The following is a 20,908-nucleotide window of genomic DNA, read 5'->3' as shown; positions in this document are numbered from 1 at the left end:
ATTCTGTTCAGCAGACTTGAAATGTCTCTCAAGGGATCAAGAACTACTTGGTTTGAAAGCAACAATTGAGAACTCCTAACAGGTTGGCTAAAAGCCAACAGTAACAGCCATGAGAACATATTTAAAGTAGATGAGGAGTGGCTAAGATACCAGGCATTGGGCCTTCCCTAGTCTCCCCACTCCATTTATTTGGAATGCCTTCAACTGTACCATTCAACCACAGTTATTCAAAAGCCTCTGTCCTTAGTCCTCTGTTCTTTCTCCTTTCATGCTCTCCATCAAAGACTGCAATCTTACTATGATATTTTTGGAGAAAACTCACAAATCTACATCTCTGTTATATCACCCAAACTAATCCTCTAACAGCTGACTTAAATATTTCCATCAGGGTATGCCGTCATTATCTCATACTTAACACATAAAAAATCAAAAAAACTTACTCATCTTTATCAAACCATTCCCTCTTTCAACTTCCTTGGTTTTGTTAACATCAACCCCATTTGTCTGGTGACCAAGACTTAGAATCACAGAAGGAACCATGAACTCCCTGGTAACCTCCACTACTCACATTCAGTTGGTTCATGTGGCAGATGGCATTTTTCAAAGATGGCTACCACAACATCTCCTATCTACATATACTTCTACAACATGATCTTGCCACTTTGCCATCAAAAGGTGGATTGAATCCAGGCTGACCCTAAGATGCACTTAAAATCAAAGGAATGTGACTAAAGCAATGCAATGAGACTTCCAAGGCTAGGTCAGAAAAGATCATACAGCTTCTGGCTGATTCTCTTGGAATATTCTCTCTGGGGGAAGCATGCTGCCATATAAGAATTTCAACCCCAAGACTGCCATGCTGAGGTGAGAGGCCACATGTAGTCCCAATTAGGCCCAGTCTTCTAGCTAGTCCCACCAAGGTGCCATAAATGTGAGTGAAGCTGTCTTAGGTCCCTTGTGACCAGTTTGTCTGCCAGCTGAATGCCACCAATTGAACTCAGTAAATACCCTAAGGAAGAATCACCCAGCTGAGCCCTGCCCGAATTCTTGAGATACAAAATCATGAATGTAATAAAATGTGTCCACAGCTTTCCTTCTAAGCACTCAATACATCATGTGAGGAGTTGTTACTATCTATGTGTGGCCAAAAGTTAACTAAAACCCCACGTTTGTCTCTACTCCCAGAGCCATCACCCAAGAGGAAGCCCTCATCACCTCAGATCTACTTTGTTATAACTGATTCCAGGCTCTCCTTACTATAATCTGTCATTACAATCTATCTAACCTAACATTTCCAACCAGAAAACTACTTTTGCATGCCAACCCCACAACCAACATCAATCTCATGTTTTACATTTGTAGGAAATTCTATAATGCAAATGGGTCTTCACAAATATCTATTTTATTTGATTCATACAACAAAAGCCAGAGAGATCTGTCAATAGGGCAAATACCCTTTTCCTTAAAGATGAAGAGATCAAAGGTTAGGGAGGTTAATTTTTGTACAATCTCACTGCCAGTAAATGGAATGAATATATACAGAATTAAGAGCCTGAGTCACAGATTTACTGCTATTCCTCCATTCTATAATGCCTCCTATGATCTATTTCAGAGCAAAAATGTTTGATGCTTCTCTCCATCCCTGCTACAGTAAATCTATTTCCAAGACACTCTATAATTTGGCCTCAATCTATCAACTTGCCTGGTTATTTCCTACTAACTCCACCTCTACAGGAAGGTTGGCTTATTTATTCACCTTGCCAATTCTAGGCTCTGAACATTTACTCACAATGTTTCCTTCTTTCAACTTGTGCATTAGCACAAATTCCACCTCCTCCATGAAGCCCTACCAGCCTATCCCCATTGCTTTCTCTCTCTGCTATATGATTTATATATAAATATGATTTATAAATTTCACCCAAAATTGCGCAGTGCTATCTTTTTCAAGTGTGTTGGTCTTACTTCTAGGCTGGTATTCAATCCATACACATCCATACATAGAGAGATGCTGGGTGCTGCATATACCCAGTGTTGGTTCTGACCAGTCAGTGCTCACAACATACCTTTTGTTAAATATTTTGAATTTCATCTCTACTTATTTCTCAAACTAAACCATAAGCTCTTTAATAACAGGAACTTCATCTTATAAAAAACCATAATATCATCCAAACCAAGCACAGTACTAAGCACACTGCTGGTATTCATACATTCTTGTTAACTGATTTGATGGGAGTGGAGTGTGTTTTGAGGAAAAAAAAAAAATGTTCATAAGTCATGTCTACACTGGAAACAAAAAGTTGAAAAGATAAAATATTTTCAAGATCAGCAGTTTAATGTCAGGGACTTTTTAAAAAGTATCATTTAAAGACATTCTGTGCAGCTCATAACTGCCAAAATGTTTCATAAATGTTTTTACCAGGCATGTGAAAAAAAAAGTTTCAAAAATATTCAAGGAATAGATGTCTTAACAGTCCAAAATAAAATGTTTGCTGAGGCTACAAGGCTGGCAGAACTCTGCTTCATTTCAAAAAGTTTCCAGGCAATGGAAATGTTTTCCTGGAAAATACTACCTTTTATTTAGAGAACACTTGCCATGAACACTTAGTCATTAAGTAATTTAAGGTTTCCTCACAAGCTCTTTGGAGGAAATATATTACATGAATGAATGAAATTATCTGTAACTATAATGTCAAGAAATACATTTGGTTAAATATATGAACTCTATCTAAATATTAGCTTTCCAGGTAAAAGGAAAAAAAATCTTTTCTACTTTTCAGTCTACTTACTGTTCTTTTAAACTTTTCTATAAGATAAATTTATGAAGAAAAAAAAAAAACAAACTCTCTAAGTGCTTCTCTAATACAAACCCCAAAAATTGCAAGGTCTATTTTATTCCAAACACCAAGTAATTTTCAAACAGACAAAACATTTATTTCGTTCAAAGAAAAAAAAAAAAAAACAGTAATTTCAAAGCTATTTTTAGCAAAATCTTTTGAGTTTGCTTCAAATCACCTTTCAATGAGAGAATAATAACTCAGTTTGGACATTTCAATCAATCATCTGCAGTAAATCATACAACGAAACCTAAGAAAACAATTTCTTCCAAGAGTTTTGTAGTCAACCAGGTCTTATTCTTTTAGACATCAAAAGACACAACTAAATTCTACTCCAAGCACATGCTTTGTATATTTAGTCTTTTTAAAACGTACACAAAAGGATATTTGTTTTACCTGTTTAGTACTTCAGTTAGTTTCACAAAACCAGTATAAGCCAGTTCAAATGCTCCTCTGTGCCTGGACTGCAAAAGGTGTTGTTTAAAGTAATCTCCTATTTCTTTTACCTTTAAAAAAAAAAGCAAAAACAAATGTCCAATTTATGTTTATATTTGCAAGTGTATTTATATCAGTAACACTGTCTAGAACCCAGGTCTAGGGGTCCATTCATTTAGCACTCACCATGTGACAGAATGTTTTAAGCATTTTTTTTTTTTTCGAGATGGATTTTTGCTCTGTTGTACAGGCTGGAGTGCGGTGGCGCAGTCTCAGCTCACTGCAACCTCCACCTCCTGGGTTCAAGCAATTCTCCTGTCTCAGCCTCCCAAGTAGCTGGAATTACAGGCACCTGCCACCACGTCCGGCTACTTTTTGTATTTTTAGTAGAGATGGGTTTCACCATGTTGACCAGGCTGGTCTCTAACTCCTGACCTCAGGTGATCCACCCCTCAGTCTCCCAAAGTACTGGGATCACATGCGTGAGCCACTGTTCCCGGCCGCCACTTTAAGCATTTTTTTTTTTTTTAGTAATAGCTCATCTAATTCTCACAATAATTCCATGAAATAAGTACTATCATTATCTCTACTTCACAGCTGAAAAACTGAGGCCCAGAAAGGCTAAGAAACTTATCCAATGTCATACAGCAAGAAAGCAGTGGAACCAGAACATGAAGCCAGGCAGTCTGGCTCCAGAGGTGACCATCTTTAACTATTACACTAGAACTGCCTTCCTATGTCATCGTCACAAACCTCAGTGTGTTTTGTTATAGCTCACACCATTCAACTCCAATAGAAAAAAATCACACAAAACGACAACACTCACACACACAGGTCTAGGTGAAATAATTACCTTTTTTCCTTCTTTTAAACATTTTTTTCTTTTATATTGTGATAAAATATATATGATAATTATCATTGTAACCCTTTTTTAAGTGTACAATTAAGTGGCATAAGTACATTCACACTTTTGTATGACCATCACCATCATGCATTTACAGAACTCTTCATCTCCCCAAATGGAAACTCCATACCCATTAAAAAATAACCCGTATTACCTTTTAGAGACATAAAATTGTTAATGACAATGCAAGATGTGGTGTAAATGACCTCCTGAAAAATTACTAGGCTTCACTTCAAAACAGAACCATGGAATTTGCCAGAATGTCACCCAGTGGCTTTCCTACATGATGTCTTTCTCCACACAAGATTAGACCAATAATAAATATGACTTTTAATTTTTTTTGAGACAGGGTCTGGTATTGCTTTATCACCCAGGCTGGAGTGCAGTGGCGCAATCATAGCTCACTGTAACCTCACACTCCTAGGCTCAAGGAGTTTGAGGTTACAGTGATCCTCCCACCTCAGCCTCCCGAGCAGCTAGGACTGTTAAAGTGTTATGTCACCATACCTACCTAATTTTTTCATTTTTTGTACAGACAGGGTCTTACTATGTTGCCTAGACTTAAGTACAGTGGCTATTCACAGGTGTGATCATTGTGCACTACAGTCTCCAACTCTTGGGCTCAAGGAGTCCTTCTACATCAGCCTCCCGAGTAGCTGTAACTACAGGCATGCACCACTGTGGCCGGCCAGACTATTTATTTTAAAGAGAACAAAACTGACAATTTGTTGTTGACTAAGGTTTTGAAAAGAATTAACTTTTAAGCCAATTAGGCTTTCATACCATTAGATTTGGTGACTACTGTCTTTTAAAAATTAAGATTTTGTATAAAACTTAGGACCAAAGCTGTAATCAGCTATCTCTTGATCCAGGTCTCCCCAGTAGATCACAGGATGGTAAAAGACAAGTTGTCCCAAGATAGCTCAGATATGCTTACCTAGAAACACCTCCTACCTCAGCATAGGGACTAAATTAGTATTCTGCACACATTAGAGACAATAAACAGTAGAATAAGTAGTTAAACATGTCATCATGGGCAAGTACCTCAGTTTCCTCATCCATAAACTAGGGATAATACCAGCATTTAGGACATAGGTTGTTGTATTAAAATAAGTAATAAATTGAAAAGCTCAGAACAGGTCTATAACCTATAATCCAATTCAGTTCAATATGAGTTCTGACTAGGGTTCTAAATAGAGGAAAACCAAAGACGTAATCCACATCAAAGTACATCTGATTACAAAGACATAATAAGTGATGCACATGGAGAAACAAGAATCAGATAGAAGACTAACAAAGAACCATTATATACAAATAAAGCAGCATATAATACATTTTTTTAAAAAAAATATAACTCTTTAGTAGCCCAAAGAGTGACAGGTCATGTTCTCCAGTTAGTTTTCCTAAAGATCTGATGATACTCTTCATAGTATCTTTTAAAGACCACATACTACTAGTTGTCAAGAGCCACAGTCAGGTAAGCCTTATTTTATCTTCAATATGGTAATTTCAGAGCATAGTTTGAACAGAATTATCAAAGCTTAAATCCGAATTAAACCCCTAATACAGGACTGAAGCCCAATAATCCTATAAAATGAGTAGCTCATGATAGCCAGCTTAAAAAAATAATACTAATACAAAAAAAGGACTAGAAGAAATACCAGTTAGCTTATTTGTAATGACCATCATTTCAATTACTAGAGAAACAAGAGATTTCTAAGAAGGTACTTAAAGACATAGAAAATAAAAACAGAAAGTCAATGAGATGAGGTTTCTCAAACTTCCTTAATTTTTTTCCCAAAATGCTGCAGATATTAAAACATACTTCAGGAAAACATAAACTTCGTCATTACTGACAAAGTGCTTCTCTGTGGATTTACAACAGTTCATAATCTACTCCTTAGGCAAAGATCAGATTTTCATTGCTTCCTTTATTCAAACTCCCTTCGAAGGGGTCTAAAACGAAAAGCATATAATAAAAATCAAAGACCTCAGAAGTATGACCAGTGGGTGGGCTTCTCAAGGATGGACCTAAACCCTAGGTATTCCTGGCACAGAAAACATAATGACGTTCTAAGGACAAAACTGAGATGTAGGCAGTATTTCCTCGTTTCATTTGGCACTTAATAATTTCTGAATAAACCCACATAGCTAATACCTAGGCTTATTATCTTTTTTCCTTTTGAAGACAATACAAAATTCCTGTTAGACAACGGTCTTTCTTTAGCACCATGTAAAATGCCTCACAGCTTAACACTGTGGTAGACAGAAAAGATGAAAACAAGATGCCTGTCCTCAGCAGGCTTTTAGTTCACTTTCGCAAAGAAAACCAACATGCTGTCTGGTGCCCAGTATGAGTATAAGTTCCAAAAAATGAAAGATCCTTCTCACTGGAATAATGAGAAAAGACTTCACATCCAGAACTTGAACAAGCTATTACAGTACTCAGGTGGACCAAAATGAAAGAGGGTAATTAACATGAGAAGACGCTGGGAGACTAGAATGAATACACCAACATTAAATAAGTGCATGCTAGCTATCTGCCAGATACTTTGCTAGGTCTTTTTATATCAATGAATGAGCACACACAGACAAGGGTAAGTAAACCTGGCTGAATGACCTAGAAGTTTCATGCTAGAAAACAGTAAGGACAAGCCTACAAGGAAGAGATGAACCCAATTACAAATGACTAGTGGGCTTGGCAGTATGGTCTATGAGCTGCTGAACAGAGAAGAAAGGCCAGGCTGACAGCCTCCCAGTGGATAATCAGACTACATGAAACAGGTTTAACTCAAACCACTTACAAAGTTAATAACAATAAAATCAGAAACAATTTCAAAATTTGATTTTTAAAATGAAAATCTCTGAATTTTCATTTTAAAATGAAAACCTCTGAAAACTCCAACTCACTTACCTATTAGATAACACTGAGTTTCTATTTAAAGTTCACAAAATGGATAATGTATGTACAAAATAATTTTTTAGAGGTAACTATTTTTATTGCATTTCTTTCTAGTCTTTTTCTTTTTTTCGACTCACAATTTAAAAAAAAAAAAATTTCTTAGCAAACTTGGAAGAGACAAAAACTTCCTTAACATCATAAAGAATACCTACAAAAACCCAACAGGCAAACATCACAGGCAATAGTACAGGTTTTTTTGTTTTTTTAATCCTCTTTAAAATCAGGACAAGATAAGGATTCCTACTGTCACGACGTCTACTGAATTCTGTTCTGGAGCCCCTAGCCAGCACACTAAAAGAAGAAGAAAAGTGTAAAAAATATGAAAGAGGCTGGGTGCGGTAGCTCACACCTATAATCCCTGCACTTTGGGAGGCTGAGGCTGGCGGACTGCCTGAGTTCAGGAGTTTGAGACCAGCCTGGGCAACACAGTAAAACCCCCGTCTCTACTAAAATACAAAATACTAGCCAGGAGTGGCAGCGTGCGCCTGTAGTCCCAGCTACTCGGGAGGCTGAGGCAGGAGAACTGCTTGAATCCGGGAGGCAGAGGTTGCAGTGAGCCAAGATTGTGCTACTGCACTCCAGCCTGGGCAAAAGAGCGAGACTCCACCTCAAAAAAAAAAAAAAAAAAGCTGGTTCCACATACACAAATCAATAAACATAATCCATCACATAAACAGAACTAATGACAAAAACCCCATGATTATCTCAATAGATGTAGAAAAGGCCTTCGATAAAATTCAACACCCTTCATGCTAAAAACTCTCAATAAACTAGGTATTGATGGAACATATCTCAAAATAATAAGAGCTATTTATGACAAACCCACAGCCAATATCATACTGAATGGGCAAAAGCTGAAAGCATTCCCTTTGAAAACCGGCACAAGACAAGTATGCCCTCTCTCACCACTCCTATTTAACATAGTATTGGAAGTTCTGGCCAGAGCAATCAGACAAGAGAAAGAAATAAAACCATAAAAACCCTAGACGAAAACCTAGGCAATACCATTCAGGACATAGGCATGGGCAAAGACTTCATGACTAAAACACCAAAAGCAATTGCAACAAAAGCCAAAATTGACAAATAGGATCTAATTAAAGAGCTTCTGCTCAGCAAAAGACACTATCATCAGAGTGAACAGGCAACCTACGAAAGGGGAGAAAATTTTTCCAATCTATCCATCTGACAAAGGTCTAATATCCAGAATCTACAAGGAACTTAAAAAAATTTACAAAAACAAACCACCCGATCAAAAAGTGGGCAAAGGATATAAACAGACACTTCTCAAAAGAAGATATTTATGCAGCCAACAAATATATGAAAAAAAGCTCATCATTACCAGTCATTAGAGAAATGTGAATCAAAACCACAATGAGATACCATCTCACGCCAGTTAGAATGGTAATCATTAAAAAGTCTGGAAACGACAGATGCTGGAGAGGATGTGGAGACATAGAAACGCTTTTACACTGTTGGTGGGAGTGTAAATCAGTTCAACAATTGTGGCAGACAGTGTGGCGATTCCTCCAGGATCTAGAACCAGAAATAGTATTTGACCCAGCAATCCCACTACTGGGTATATACCCAAAGGATTATAAATCATTCTACTATAAAGACACATGCACACATATGTTTACTGCAGCACTATTTACAATAGCAAAGACTTGGAACCAACCCAAATACCCATCAATGATAGACTGGATAAAGAAAATGTGGCATATATACACCATGGAATACTATGCAGCCATAAAAAAAGAATGAGTTCATGTCCTTTGCAGGGACTTGGATGAAGCTGGAAGCCATCATCCTCAGCAAACTAACACAGGAACAGAAAATCAAACACTGCGTGTTCTCACTCGTAAGTGGGAGCTGAACAATGAGAACACACGGAGACAGGGAGGGGAACATCACACACCAGGGCCTGTCGGGGGGTGGAGGGCAAGGGGAGGGAGAGCATTTGGACAAATATCTAATGCATGTGGGGCTTAAAACCTAGATGACAGGTTGATAGGTACAGCAAACCACTGTGGCACATGTATACCTATGTAACAAACCTGCAAGTTCAGCACATGTATCCCAGAACTTAAAGTAAAATAAAAATTTAAAACAAAAAACTCTCATTGTTTGAAGGTGACATTATGGACATATAATCTACAAATAATTCACAAATGATTAAAATAATGGAGTTTAATAATACGGATGAATATAAGACAAATATTTTAAAAGCAGTTGTATTTTTATAGCCCAGCAAGTTAAAGTTCAAAAATGTAATTTTTATAAAGATGCATTTACAGTAACATCAAAAATTAAAATGTACCTTGAAATAATTTAACAAAGACATGTAAACCCTTTTATGGAGAGAGATTTTTTTTACGCATTTTTAAAAATTCTTTTTCACTGACAAATAATTATCCATATTTATGGGGTACACAGTAACGTTTCAATACATATAATAAACAGTGATCAGAGTAATTGGCTTATCCATCATTTCAAACATTTATCATTTCTTTGTGTTAGGAACATTCAACATCCTGCTTCTAGCTATTTGGAATTATTAATATATACGTTATTGCTAACTATAGTCATCCTACTGTGGTGAAGAACGCTAGAGCTTATTGTCCTATCTAGCTGTAATTTTGAATCTTTTCACAACTCTACCTATCTCCACCCTCTCAACTACTCTTCCCAGCCTCTAGTATCCTCTGTTCTACCTTTTATTTCTTTGAGATCGACTTCTTTAACTTCCACATGTGTGAGAACATGCAGTGGTTAATTTTCTGTTTCTGGCTTATTTCACTTAACATGATGTCCTCCACTTCCATCCATGCAGCTGCGAATGACAGTTATTTCATTCTTTATTATGGCTGAATAGTATTCCACGTTGTATATATACCACATTTCTTTATCCATTCATCTGTTGTTGGACACCCAGGTTGATTAGGTACCTTGTCTATTTTGAATAGCGCTGCAATAAACATGGGATTGCAACACTATTCAATCATGGGGTTGCAGCACTCTCTTCAATATACTGATTTCCTTTTCTTTGGATAAATGCCCAGTAGTGGGATTGCTGGATCATATGGTATTTCTATGTGTAGTTTTTAGAGGAACCTCCATACTGTTCTCCATAGTAGCTATACTAGTTTACATTCCATTCAATAGTGTGTAAGAGTTCCCTTTTCTACACATTCTTGCCATCATTTGTTGTCTTTTTGGTAACAGCCATCCTAACTGGAATGAAATTATATCTCACTGTGGTTTTGATTTGCATTTCCCTGATTTGTGATGTTGAACATTTTTTCATATATTTGTTCATCATTTCTATGTTTCTGAGAAATGTCTGTTCGATCATTTGTTCTTTTTTTTTTTTTTTTTTTTTTGCTGTTGCGATGTTTGAGGTCCCTATACATTTTGGACATTAATCCTGTCAGATAAATAGTTTACAAATTTTTTCTCCCGTTCTGGAGTTTGTCTTTGGCTCTGCTGTTTCCTTTGCTGTGCAGAAGGGTTTTAGTTTGATATAATTCCATTTATTTTTTCTTGTCTATGCTTTTAAGGTCTTATTTATAAAAATGTTTTCCCAGGCCAGGCGGTGGCTCACACCTCCAATCCCAGCATTTTGAGAGTCCACGGCAAGCAGATCACCTGAGGTCAGGAGTTTGAGAACAGCCTGGCCAACATGGTGAAACTCCATCTCTACTAAAAAAATACAAAAATTAGCCAGCCATGGCAACAAAAATTAGCCATTGGCACATACTTGTTTGTAATCCCAGCTACTCAGGAGGCTGAGGCAGGAGAATCATTTGAAGCCGGGAGGCAGAGGTTCATTTGAACCCGAGACAGCGACACTGCACTCCAGCCTGGGTGACAAAGCGAGACTCAAAAAAACAAAAAAAGAAAAGAAAAGAATCTTTTCCCAGATCAAAGTCCTGAATAAATACTACTATTCAAGTAGTTTTATAGTAGTCTTTACCATTTATTGTTTTGAGTCTTACATTTAGGTCTTTTATCCATTTTGAGTTGATTTCTGCTTTTTTTGGGGGGCGTTTTTTGTTTTTTTTTTGAGACCAAGTCTCGGTCTGCCACCAGGCTGGAGTGCAGTGGCGCAATCTCAGCTCACTGCAACCTCTGCCTCCTGGGTTCAAGCGATTCTCCTGCCTCAGCCTCCCGAGTGGCTGGGACTACAGGTGCACACCACATGCCCACCTAATTTCTGTATTGTTAATAGAGACGGGGTTTCACCATGTTGGCTAGGATGGCCTCGGTCTCTTGACCTCGTGATCCGCCCGCCTCAGCCTCCCAAAGTTCTGGGATTACAGGCATGACCCACCACACCCATTATAAGTTGATTTTTACATAGAGAGAGAGGTGGGTCTAGTTTCACCCTTCTGCACATAAAGAAAGCATACTCAGTTTTCCCAGCACCATTTATTGAAGAGACAGTCCTTTACCCAACGAGTGTTCTTGGAGTCTTTATCGAAAATCAGTTGGCTGTAGACACATTAATTTCTGGGTTCTCTATTCTGTTCCACTGGTCTATGTGTCTGTTTTTATGCCAGTACCACACTTTTTTTGTTGCTACAGGTTTGTAGTATATTTTTAAGTCTGGTAGTGTGTTACCTCCAACAAAATAATTTTTAATAACATACATCTCAGGATTTTTATAAAGGAAATTAAGATCAAAATGTAAGAACAATACAGTGATTTCTGTTCTTAAAATTTAAAGAACAGAAATTTAAATTCTAATCACTTATCTTTTTAAAATTAGCATATCCTGCTCCTAACTTTTCATAAAAAGTGTATCTATAGGGAAAATTAACATGTTTTATGGACTTACAGGGTATAAATTTCCACAGGGGAAGAAGCTACATGCCATGTTTCCAGGCACCTATAATTCACCAACAGACTAATTAGGGGATCTAAATGCTCATCTAAAGCATAAAACCCATAAAAAACAAATATAAATATATTTTAAATCTACCCTTTATCTAGAGAAGGCAAATTTTGAAATATACTACGAATGAAAAGTAATTAAATACAGTTCTCTTACTTATGAAAGGGAGCTAACACTAGAACCTACTTCACAGGATTATTGCGAGTAATAAGTAAGATTATGCATTTAAGTGTTTTTCAGAGTACCTGGCAAAGAGTAGCAAACAATAAATGTCCACTTTATTTTTATTTTATACTATAAAGTAGTGAGACTTAATCCCTAAGCCTTAATTTGAATTCTGACTCTAAGACACAGCCACTTCTAATTTCACTTTGGTTAAATGGGATGTTTTACAAAAGTTTACACTCCAGTAAAACAGTTAATGTTTTAAACTGTACCTTCTCTCCTACAACGATTTCTTACTAACTTTTGGGATTTCTTCAAAGCTCAAATACTGTTCTCCTACATAACAACAGAGGTAATAATTTTCTACCACTCAGATATCATCTTACCAGAATGTTTATTCTTTGCTTTCTAGCAAATTCTTAACCATGAGCTATGTTAACTGTTGCCCTGTAGTCTGACTTTTTAAAATGAATTTCTGTCTGGTATCCCCATTGTATTTCTAAGTCCTTTGAGGTCACAGAACCACATATTATGTACATCTTTATTTTCCCACGATATCCTCGTAGTAAGGCAGTCAATAAATAGGATGTGGTTACATGCACAACTTCATCTCAAAGCTTAAAAATGGGGAAGGTGCATTGAGTGCAATTCAATGAAATTATTTATAATTTCTAAAACATAAACTTTGGCAAAAGAAAATACAAAAGGCAATTTCTTTAAGACTTGTGAATAAACATATATCCCATTTGTAGTTCACTGCAGAATATCTAAAATAATAACAGAAGACACTACTGAGGGAATATATCAATGTAGTTAGCTCTGGGCATCATAAAAGTTACAACAGAATCTAACATAGAATTTTTAGGCCGGGCATGGTAGCTCATGCCTGTAATCTTAGCCCTTTGGGAGGCTAAGGTGGGAGGATCGCTTTAGTCCAGGAATTCAAAACCAGCCTGGCAACATGGTGAGATCCCGTCTCTACAAAAAATATAAAAATTAGCCAGAAGTGGTAGCACATACCTATAGTCCCAAATATTTGGGAGGCTTAAGCCCAGGACGTTGAGGTTGCAGTGAGTCGAAATGGAACCACTGCACTCCAGCCTGGGCGCAGAATGGGACCCTGCTTCAAAAATAAATAAATAAATAAAATAAAAGAGAATGTTTTAAAATAGCAATTTCTATAATTAGCAATTTCTAATAGCAATCTTACTCGTGATTTCTGTGGCGATAATTACTGAAGGGGAAAAGCATGAATGAAAAATCTACCTGGTAGTTTCTTTTTAGGCATATTAGGGAAATACATATAAACTTAAGTTCATATAGTACTCCAGGTGGAGGAAGCTGTTTTAAAAAATCAGTAGGCACTGGGTATCAGATAGCCCATGAAAAGAGAACCAACAAAACGTAACAAGCAAAAGCTCTACATCAGCAAAACATCAAGTTTGAAAACTCCACACACATCAACCAGTCAGGAAGTTGTGAGATAAGGTTGTGTGTACTGCTTACTCTTGAAGGGTCTCCACTTACATCCCTCAAAGTTGGTTTTATCTCTGCCTCTTGTACAGGGACACTATGAAAGAACCTTTCATTATGTGATCAGAGCGAAGGAGGAAAGTCAGACATGCCTCTGAGTGAACACATTTTCCTCCTGGAGAAACTGGTGAGAGCACACGCTTCACATGAAGTGCTCTAGGGAATCAACTATTTGAGAAAAAGTTCAGTAGCAAATCATCTTACTGTCCTGAGGCTTATGAAAATTTACCTGGATATGGGAAATACAGAAAATTAAATTTAAAGAAAAATTAAATGAGCAGCTCAAAACAAAGGCAGCAGTGTGCCATGTCAGAACACAGGCTGGCAAGGAGAAGAACCGGGTTCCTGTCCCAGAGCTGCCACAAACTAGCTTTGCAATCTTGGGCAAACCAGGTGACATCCAGGGTTCAGCTTCCTCTTGTCCAAGAAAGCTCGATAATATCATCTCTATGATCTTTCTAGCTCTAATGGTTTGTGAATACAACACTGAAAACTCAGAATTATAAACAAGCCCCATTTCTTCTCCCCACACAGCAACAAAAAACCCCAAACTGTAATCTCCCTACCTGTTATAAACTATATTCCTATATGGGGGATTTAAGAGGCCACCCGTTTAAACAAGGAGCTGTAAAAAGAGGATGATCTTAAAGGGACTGTCATCTACATTCAAGTCATCAAATTTCAAAATAGAATAGAATTGTATTTTAGACTGTACGGAATGGCTTTCTTCATCCATTGAGAGAAAAGTAGATCACAGTTATTACTTTGAAGAATAAGAAATGTAAGTTCCACATTCTCCCCTGTAGCTAGGGTTGCATTCTGCCTGCAAGTCACTTCACTGCCTCCGTGTATTCAGGTCTGTGGCAGTCACATTCACCTAAGATCCGACTCTTAAACTCATAGTTTTGCCACTAGGCACAGCATATCTAGCTTTGCCAGGGCAACTATGCCCTTGGAAGGGTATACTTCAGGTGTGGCGCAGCCATTCCAATGTAAATGACGTTCTTCTCTGTCATTTGTATTTTTAACTCTTAAAGGTTTTAAACACACGTGAGTATATTTAATTATTATTAATTTAAAGGAAGTTCATGGGGCAAAATGTTATGTTTAAAAGCAGAAATCCTCCAGTAATGTAAATAACACTAATTTCTTGATGACTTTGGATTTTTATTGACTCCTAAACTGAGACATTTCTTTAGTTAAAGTCAGCAATATGAAGAATCAAGTTTTTCACAGAGGGTGGGGTTTCACTGTTAGAATACTGCTATTACATATAAATTTCATCGCTCATTCAGTCATCAGTTTCTTCTCACACCTATGTATGTGAAGTTACCATGTGAATGGCAACATGGAAAAATGACTGGACCTCATTAGAATGGAAACTAATGTTTTACAGAAAAACAGTCAGGACCTTATTTTGTATTCAAGCAGTCACTGGAAGAATTCTTTGGTTTATAAGAACCTGTCTTTCTGTGATAATTATTGTTTTGGTTTGTTTTTCTTTTACAAACATCTCTTTTATGTTACATTAATTCCCAATTTTATCACAGTTGTCACACATAAATTAAATACGTAAGATTTGGGTGCTATGTAAAAGGTGTCAAGGCAAAACAACGTTCATAGGAAGCTTTCAGGTCTTTCTCAGTTACAGTAAAAGCAAAATACATTTCCCTTAATTTGTTTTTTAAACACTACCCAACAAACTCAAAAAACTAAATGTTTTAACTTGTCCTTGGAAAGAGAAGTTGGGAAATCAAAGGCCTCTAGCACATGTTTACTTCTTAGCAAGACAGTGAACATCAGTGAAGTAATCATTAATCATAGCTGGATTCCTCAGCAAAGATGTTGGCATTGGCACTATAGCCAGTCACCAGCAATGACTGCAAGTAACTCTAGGACACTAACGCCTATTTGATTTGGAAAAGAATAAGGAACATAATGATGCCTGAAGTGTCTTGTGAGCTTTTGCCTTTCTTCATCTCAGGGCCTTGCAACATCACAAGCCCAGCTGTTAACCAGATGCATGCAACATAAGCCACAGAGTGTGAGAAAAAAAAGCGTTAGCATTATTTCCATGGAACTAGTCCTGTGGTTATTATAGAAATAATCAGCATTAGCATACTACAATATTTGTTTTGTTCTTGAATTGTAACACCCTAGGGACAAAGTTGTCTTTATTTTTAAAAAGTTAAAAATGAAAGTACATGTTATATATCTTTGCTGAAAAATGGTGGGAAATGGATTTGTCAAAACCATATGGAAAGGAAGAGGGAATCAATTAAAAACAGAAATCTAATAAATCTAAAATATTTCCAAATGAAATGCTTGTGGTAAGCTAATTTCTTGTAAACACAGAACTCAAGTCACTTGAACAGTCCCAGATGGTGAACTAACTTTGTGGTCTTAAAACAAAAGTCAGCCAAAAAAACCAAGACTACAACTTTACTATCAATGCAGTGGGGAACATGAGATCCATAATCAACCAACATGTTACTTTTTTTTCTTTCCAAAATTTAAAGAGATTTGCAGAGTTTTACTAAACACACAATTTTAAGCTAAAGTTTAAGTCTGTGTATGTAAAATGGAGAAATAAAAATTAGAGATAATACTACAGTTAAAAGTGAGGTAAAATCTACAGTTATTTATACACCTTAGAAAAATATTTCCAAAAATGCCACAGTTTTGAAATGTATTATAAAGTCTAACATTCTAAATTACCATGAACTTTCTTCAGTTGACATCTGTATGATTTTATTCAAGAAAAATTTTAAACCTTTTTTAAAGTTGGGTTATAAAATAAAGTTTGTGATTTATGGGTTGACCAGAAATTATACATGGTGGAATAAACATCTGCCTTACCTGCTCCACTGTCAATAATCCATCAGAAGATTCTGGCACAGGCTGCATGGGCAGAAGCTGGCACAACGTGCCTAAAAGTAAAGCAACTTCCTTCATACTTCTCCAACAACATACCAGCACCATCTGCGCGGTTACATCACATGTTTTTACTTCTTTACCTTAAACAAAAAAAAACACAACTATTGCAACCTTGATTACTCACATCCCAGGTTTCTAAAAACAAGCTTATTCATAATTTCCCCACGAATAATCTGGTTGAACAAACCCAATTTGTCATGCTATATTTATTCAGAAGGAAAAAAGCTAACATTTGTCAAGCATGTGTTATGAGAAGAAATCATGCTAAGTTTTTTTTTTTTTCTTTTTTGGAGACAGGATCTCACTCTGTCACCCAGGCTGGGGTGCAGTAGCATGCTCACGGCTCACTGCAGCCATGACCTCCCAGGCTCAAGCAATCCTTCCACTTCAGCCTCCTGCATACAGGTATGCGCCACCACACCCAGTTAATTTTAGCATTTTTTTGTAAAGACAGGGTTTCACCACATCACCCCCTGGACTAAAGCGATTCTCTTGCCTGGGCCTCCCAAAGTGCTGGGATTATAGACATGAGCCACTATGCCAGGTCCAGTATTTTAATTTATTATTTTCAAATTAAATTTTAAAATAAAACACAATATTGTTCCAAAACTTAAGTTTAATCTTTAATTTCCAAAGATTAAACAAACTCTGCCTCTCTATCATAAAGTATGATATGGATGTCTATAATAAATATACTCCTTATTTATTTTGGTGAGGATGTCTGTTGCATTAGTAAAGGAGCAGAGTATAACTTTTAAAATCAAAGGAAAATACAAATTATCTTTCAAAATATATTTAATTCCCGTGGCCAATAAGCTATAATTACCCTTACTTACTCTCTTATTCTAGTTTTAGGAGTATTTTGGTACTGACATTTTTTTAAAATACAAGATGAACTATTATATTAAGTAAAAGAGCACACTAGCAAAAAGGTACTTACAGGGTAATCTCATTTGTGTTTTTATTTAAAAAGCCCAATGCATTAAATGGGTAAGTGTACATACACATAAATATATAGAATAAGTATAAAATGATATATTGCACTAAAGAGGGAAGACATGGAATTGGAGAGGAAACCTAGGAGGAATTTAATTTGTTTTTAATTAATATTTACCTCTGTTGTTTGAAACTATTACAATAGGCTATAATTACATTTATATTTTATTTTGTGTAATTTAAAAATTTAAGTGTGGAGATAATTTTTTGCAAGACAATATCCCCACCTAGTGGAGAATGTAGAATATGTAATACATCACTAAGAAATTGCTGCTTCTGATGATGTTTTACAGCACTACAGAAAATTTAGTAACAACTAATGATCAAACAAGATGTAAGAACTCGAATTCTGGAGGCTTGATACAACAAAGCAGCTCCCATTTTACTAATAAGGTTTGTTTCCTTTAAAAGCCTGCTTGACTTGAAGAACTCCCACAGCAGACAATGAACCACATTGCTGGGAGAAGTTGACTGCTACCCAAACCCAGGTACATCATAGCACTGCTCTTACATCACCTGGGCTGTCAAGGCAGGTTTCACCACTCCAAGGCTTTTTGTTCTAACAGCTTGTACACTGCACAACAGCACCTAATAGTCTGGTAAAAGTCTTATAAATGCATTCCTAAACCCAAATCTTTCCCAAAACCAAATTTTTAAAAAACTTTATTTTCTAGAAATGTTCTGCACAGATTTGCAACCTCTAATTTACTATATAAAAAGGGCATTCTGTACATTTTACTTGTTAAACACGAATTACAGTATCCATTTCATACAAGTTACCTTTGATTTCTGTAGAAATATCAATATTCACCACACTGGCATTCAAGTCCTTCATATCAAAGCTATCATGTTCTTTCAATATTTTGGCTTGGTTAAAATAATCATTAGTATCTCGAGGCTGAATCTCATTCAGAATCATCTGTAAGCGGCTTGCTGACTCTGAGGGAAAGAAATTAGTGTACATGAAACCCCAGTAACACATCACATGTCAGATTTCTCTTGGGGATACTTAACCTCAAAAAATCTGTAATTTTCAATACTTAATAATCAGCTCTATTAGAAGGGACTCACAGGGTAGATAATATGAAAATTATTTATAGAGTTTTCATGATGCTTGAGTGTACTTTTAAAATATGGCAATTTAGACTGAAATGTAACAACAAAAAAACCTAACTGAAACTGTCCACAGGACAAAGGCTGCCATGTCATCTACACTGCTTTTCTTAGTGTTGTCTAAATATCTCAAATATGGTGCTAATCATGTCAAAGAAGTGCAATAAACTTCAATAAATTTAGTTTTAAGATGCTATTTCTCTATGAAGGAAAAATGAAGCAGGCAACAGAAAAGTAGAACAAAATCAGTATTTGATTTAAAATATAAATAAATAACAAAAAATAGGAGAGGTTATCTCCCTATCTATAATATAAGGTATCAAAGTTTAAAGATAGAAAGGTAAAAAGACATTTTTAAAAACCCATCAACAACAAAAACAATCTTTTATAGGACAAGAATATCATAAAGACTCCACAACTTTGAAACACATTATGTAATATGATTTAATTATGATTTACAGTCTTCATATTACATTAAGTTTCATTTTTATTCCCTAAGCACTCACTGGATTAGGAAATGTAAGCTCCATGAATGCAACACTTTGTTCATTACTGAGTGACCAGTGCCTATAACAGAAACTGGCTCATGGCAGAGGTTCAGAAACATGAGTTGAAGGAATGAATGGACGGCTAGGTAGTAAGGAGTTAGGCTCAGATTTTCAAAACTAGCCATGGGAAATCATCTGAAATCAATTAACAAATCAAAGAACCGGTATTTATTGTACATCTATTATATTTACATCTATTATTTAGGTACTATGGGAAATACAAACACTCAACTTACTATCATGATGATTCAATCAACATCTTATGTTCCTTCCTGGAACAGCCATGAAAAACTAACAACGACCCCCAAAGAAACCCCCCACAGACCAAGAAAAGATGAGAATAAATTTGTAAGAATCCCATCCATTCAATTTTACAGCTTTCAGGGGAGACTTTTCTCAAGAAATTCAGAATGTATGGCAAATAACACAGGGAAGAAGCAGCAAAAATGAAGACAACCAGAGGTAAAAAGGCAGGGAGAATGAAGGAAAAGTCTGTGGGGCAAAGACAATTTTTGAGACCAACTGATACCTTAAAACTCTTCACTAATAAAGATAATGTTAGCATTCTCTGTAGGATCTACCCACAGTAGGTAACAGAAATATTCAAGATTTCTCATCCAGAATATATGATGGGTACTTTGCTGACCCAAATATTAGCTATAAGACTCCATGTTCCTTATTCTTATGCACTGCTCAAGTAGAAAATCTAAAGCGTCAAAATTTGGTATTTAAGGCCGGCACAGTGGCTCAGTCCTGTAATCCCAATGCTTTGAGAGGCCAAGGCAGAAGGATTGCTTGAGGTCAGGAGTTCAAGAGCATCCTGCACAACAAAGGAAGATCCCATCTCTACCAAAAAAAAAATAATAATAATAAAATAATGTGGTATTTAGACTACCATCAGGCTAAATAAATGTGTCTTACTATCATGAACCATCACCAATCTTCTAACTCATTTTTAGGAAAGAACAAAGCCTAATATTCTCTATGCAAAACACGTAACTCCACATTACCTCAATTATCAGCCCAAGGTATTTCAGTGTATGATACAGTGCGTGTTTATGACACACTCAGGTTTTCTAATACAAGCCTCTCATTTCCACTCTAAAATACATTTACAAACTTTATTTCAACACAAAATATAAATATATTTCATGATTTTTCTGTGTATTAAAAGGAATACTCCATTTTAGTATAGGTTAAGTATCCCTTATCTGAAATGCTTAGGACCAAAAACGTCCCGAATTTATTTTTTTGAATATTGGAATATATGCATTGTACTTAATGGCTGAGCAGCCCTAATCTGAAAATCCAAAATCCAGATGCTCCAATAAGCATTTCTTTTGAGCATCCTATTGGTGTTCAAAAAGTTTCAAATTCTGGAGCATTTCATATCTTCAATTTTCAGATTTGGGATGCTCAAATTATATAGTATTATATAACTCAATTAACCTGGGGTAGGAGGTACCTTGCTCATCCCCTGGTTTGGGATTTTTTTTTTTTTTTGCTACTTTTTAATAGTTAAAACTATTGCTAAAAGGCAGAAATGCCACAAATAACAATAATTCTTTTCTCCTCAATTTAGCTTTA

At 36.2% G+C, this 20,908-nt stretch overlaps 1 protein-coding gene across 23 annotated transcripts in view; it reads right to left on the bottom strand.

Annotated features, from left to right (window-relative positions):
* Positions 1-20,908, bottom strand: part of THADA (THADA armadillo repeat containing) — a 356,821-nt gene that overhangs the window by 291,441 nt on the left and 44,472 nt on the right. For all 23 annotated transcript variants that reach the window (XM_077959640.1, XM_077959647.1, XM_077959639.1 and 20 more), the window contains 3 exons: positions 18,441-18,599; positions 16,587-16,744; positions 3,231-3,340 (listed from right to left, as the gene is read on the bottom strand). In XM_077959640.1, the coding sequence (XP_077815766.1) occupies positions 3,231-3,340; positions 16,587-16,744; positions 18,441-18,599 (427 nt within the window). The remainder of the gene's footprint in view (positions 1-3,230; positions 3,341-16,586; positions 16,745-18,440; positions 18,600-20,908) is intronic.

Source organism: Macaca mulatta, chromosome 13, assembly GCF_049350105.2.
Source record: "Macaca mulatta isolate MMU2019108-1 chromosome 13, T2T-MMU8v2.0, whole genome shotgun sequence".
Lineage (NCBI taxonomy): Eukaryota > Metazoa > Chordata > Mammalia > Primates > Cercopithecidae > Macaca > Macaca mulatta.
This window is presented reverse-complemented; position numbering and strand designations above follow the sequence as displayed.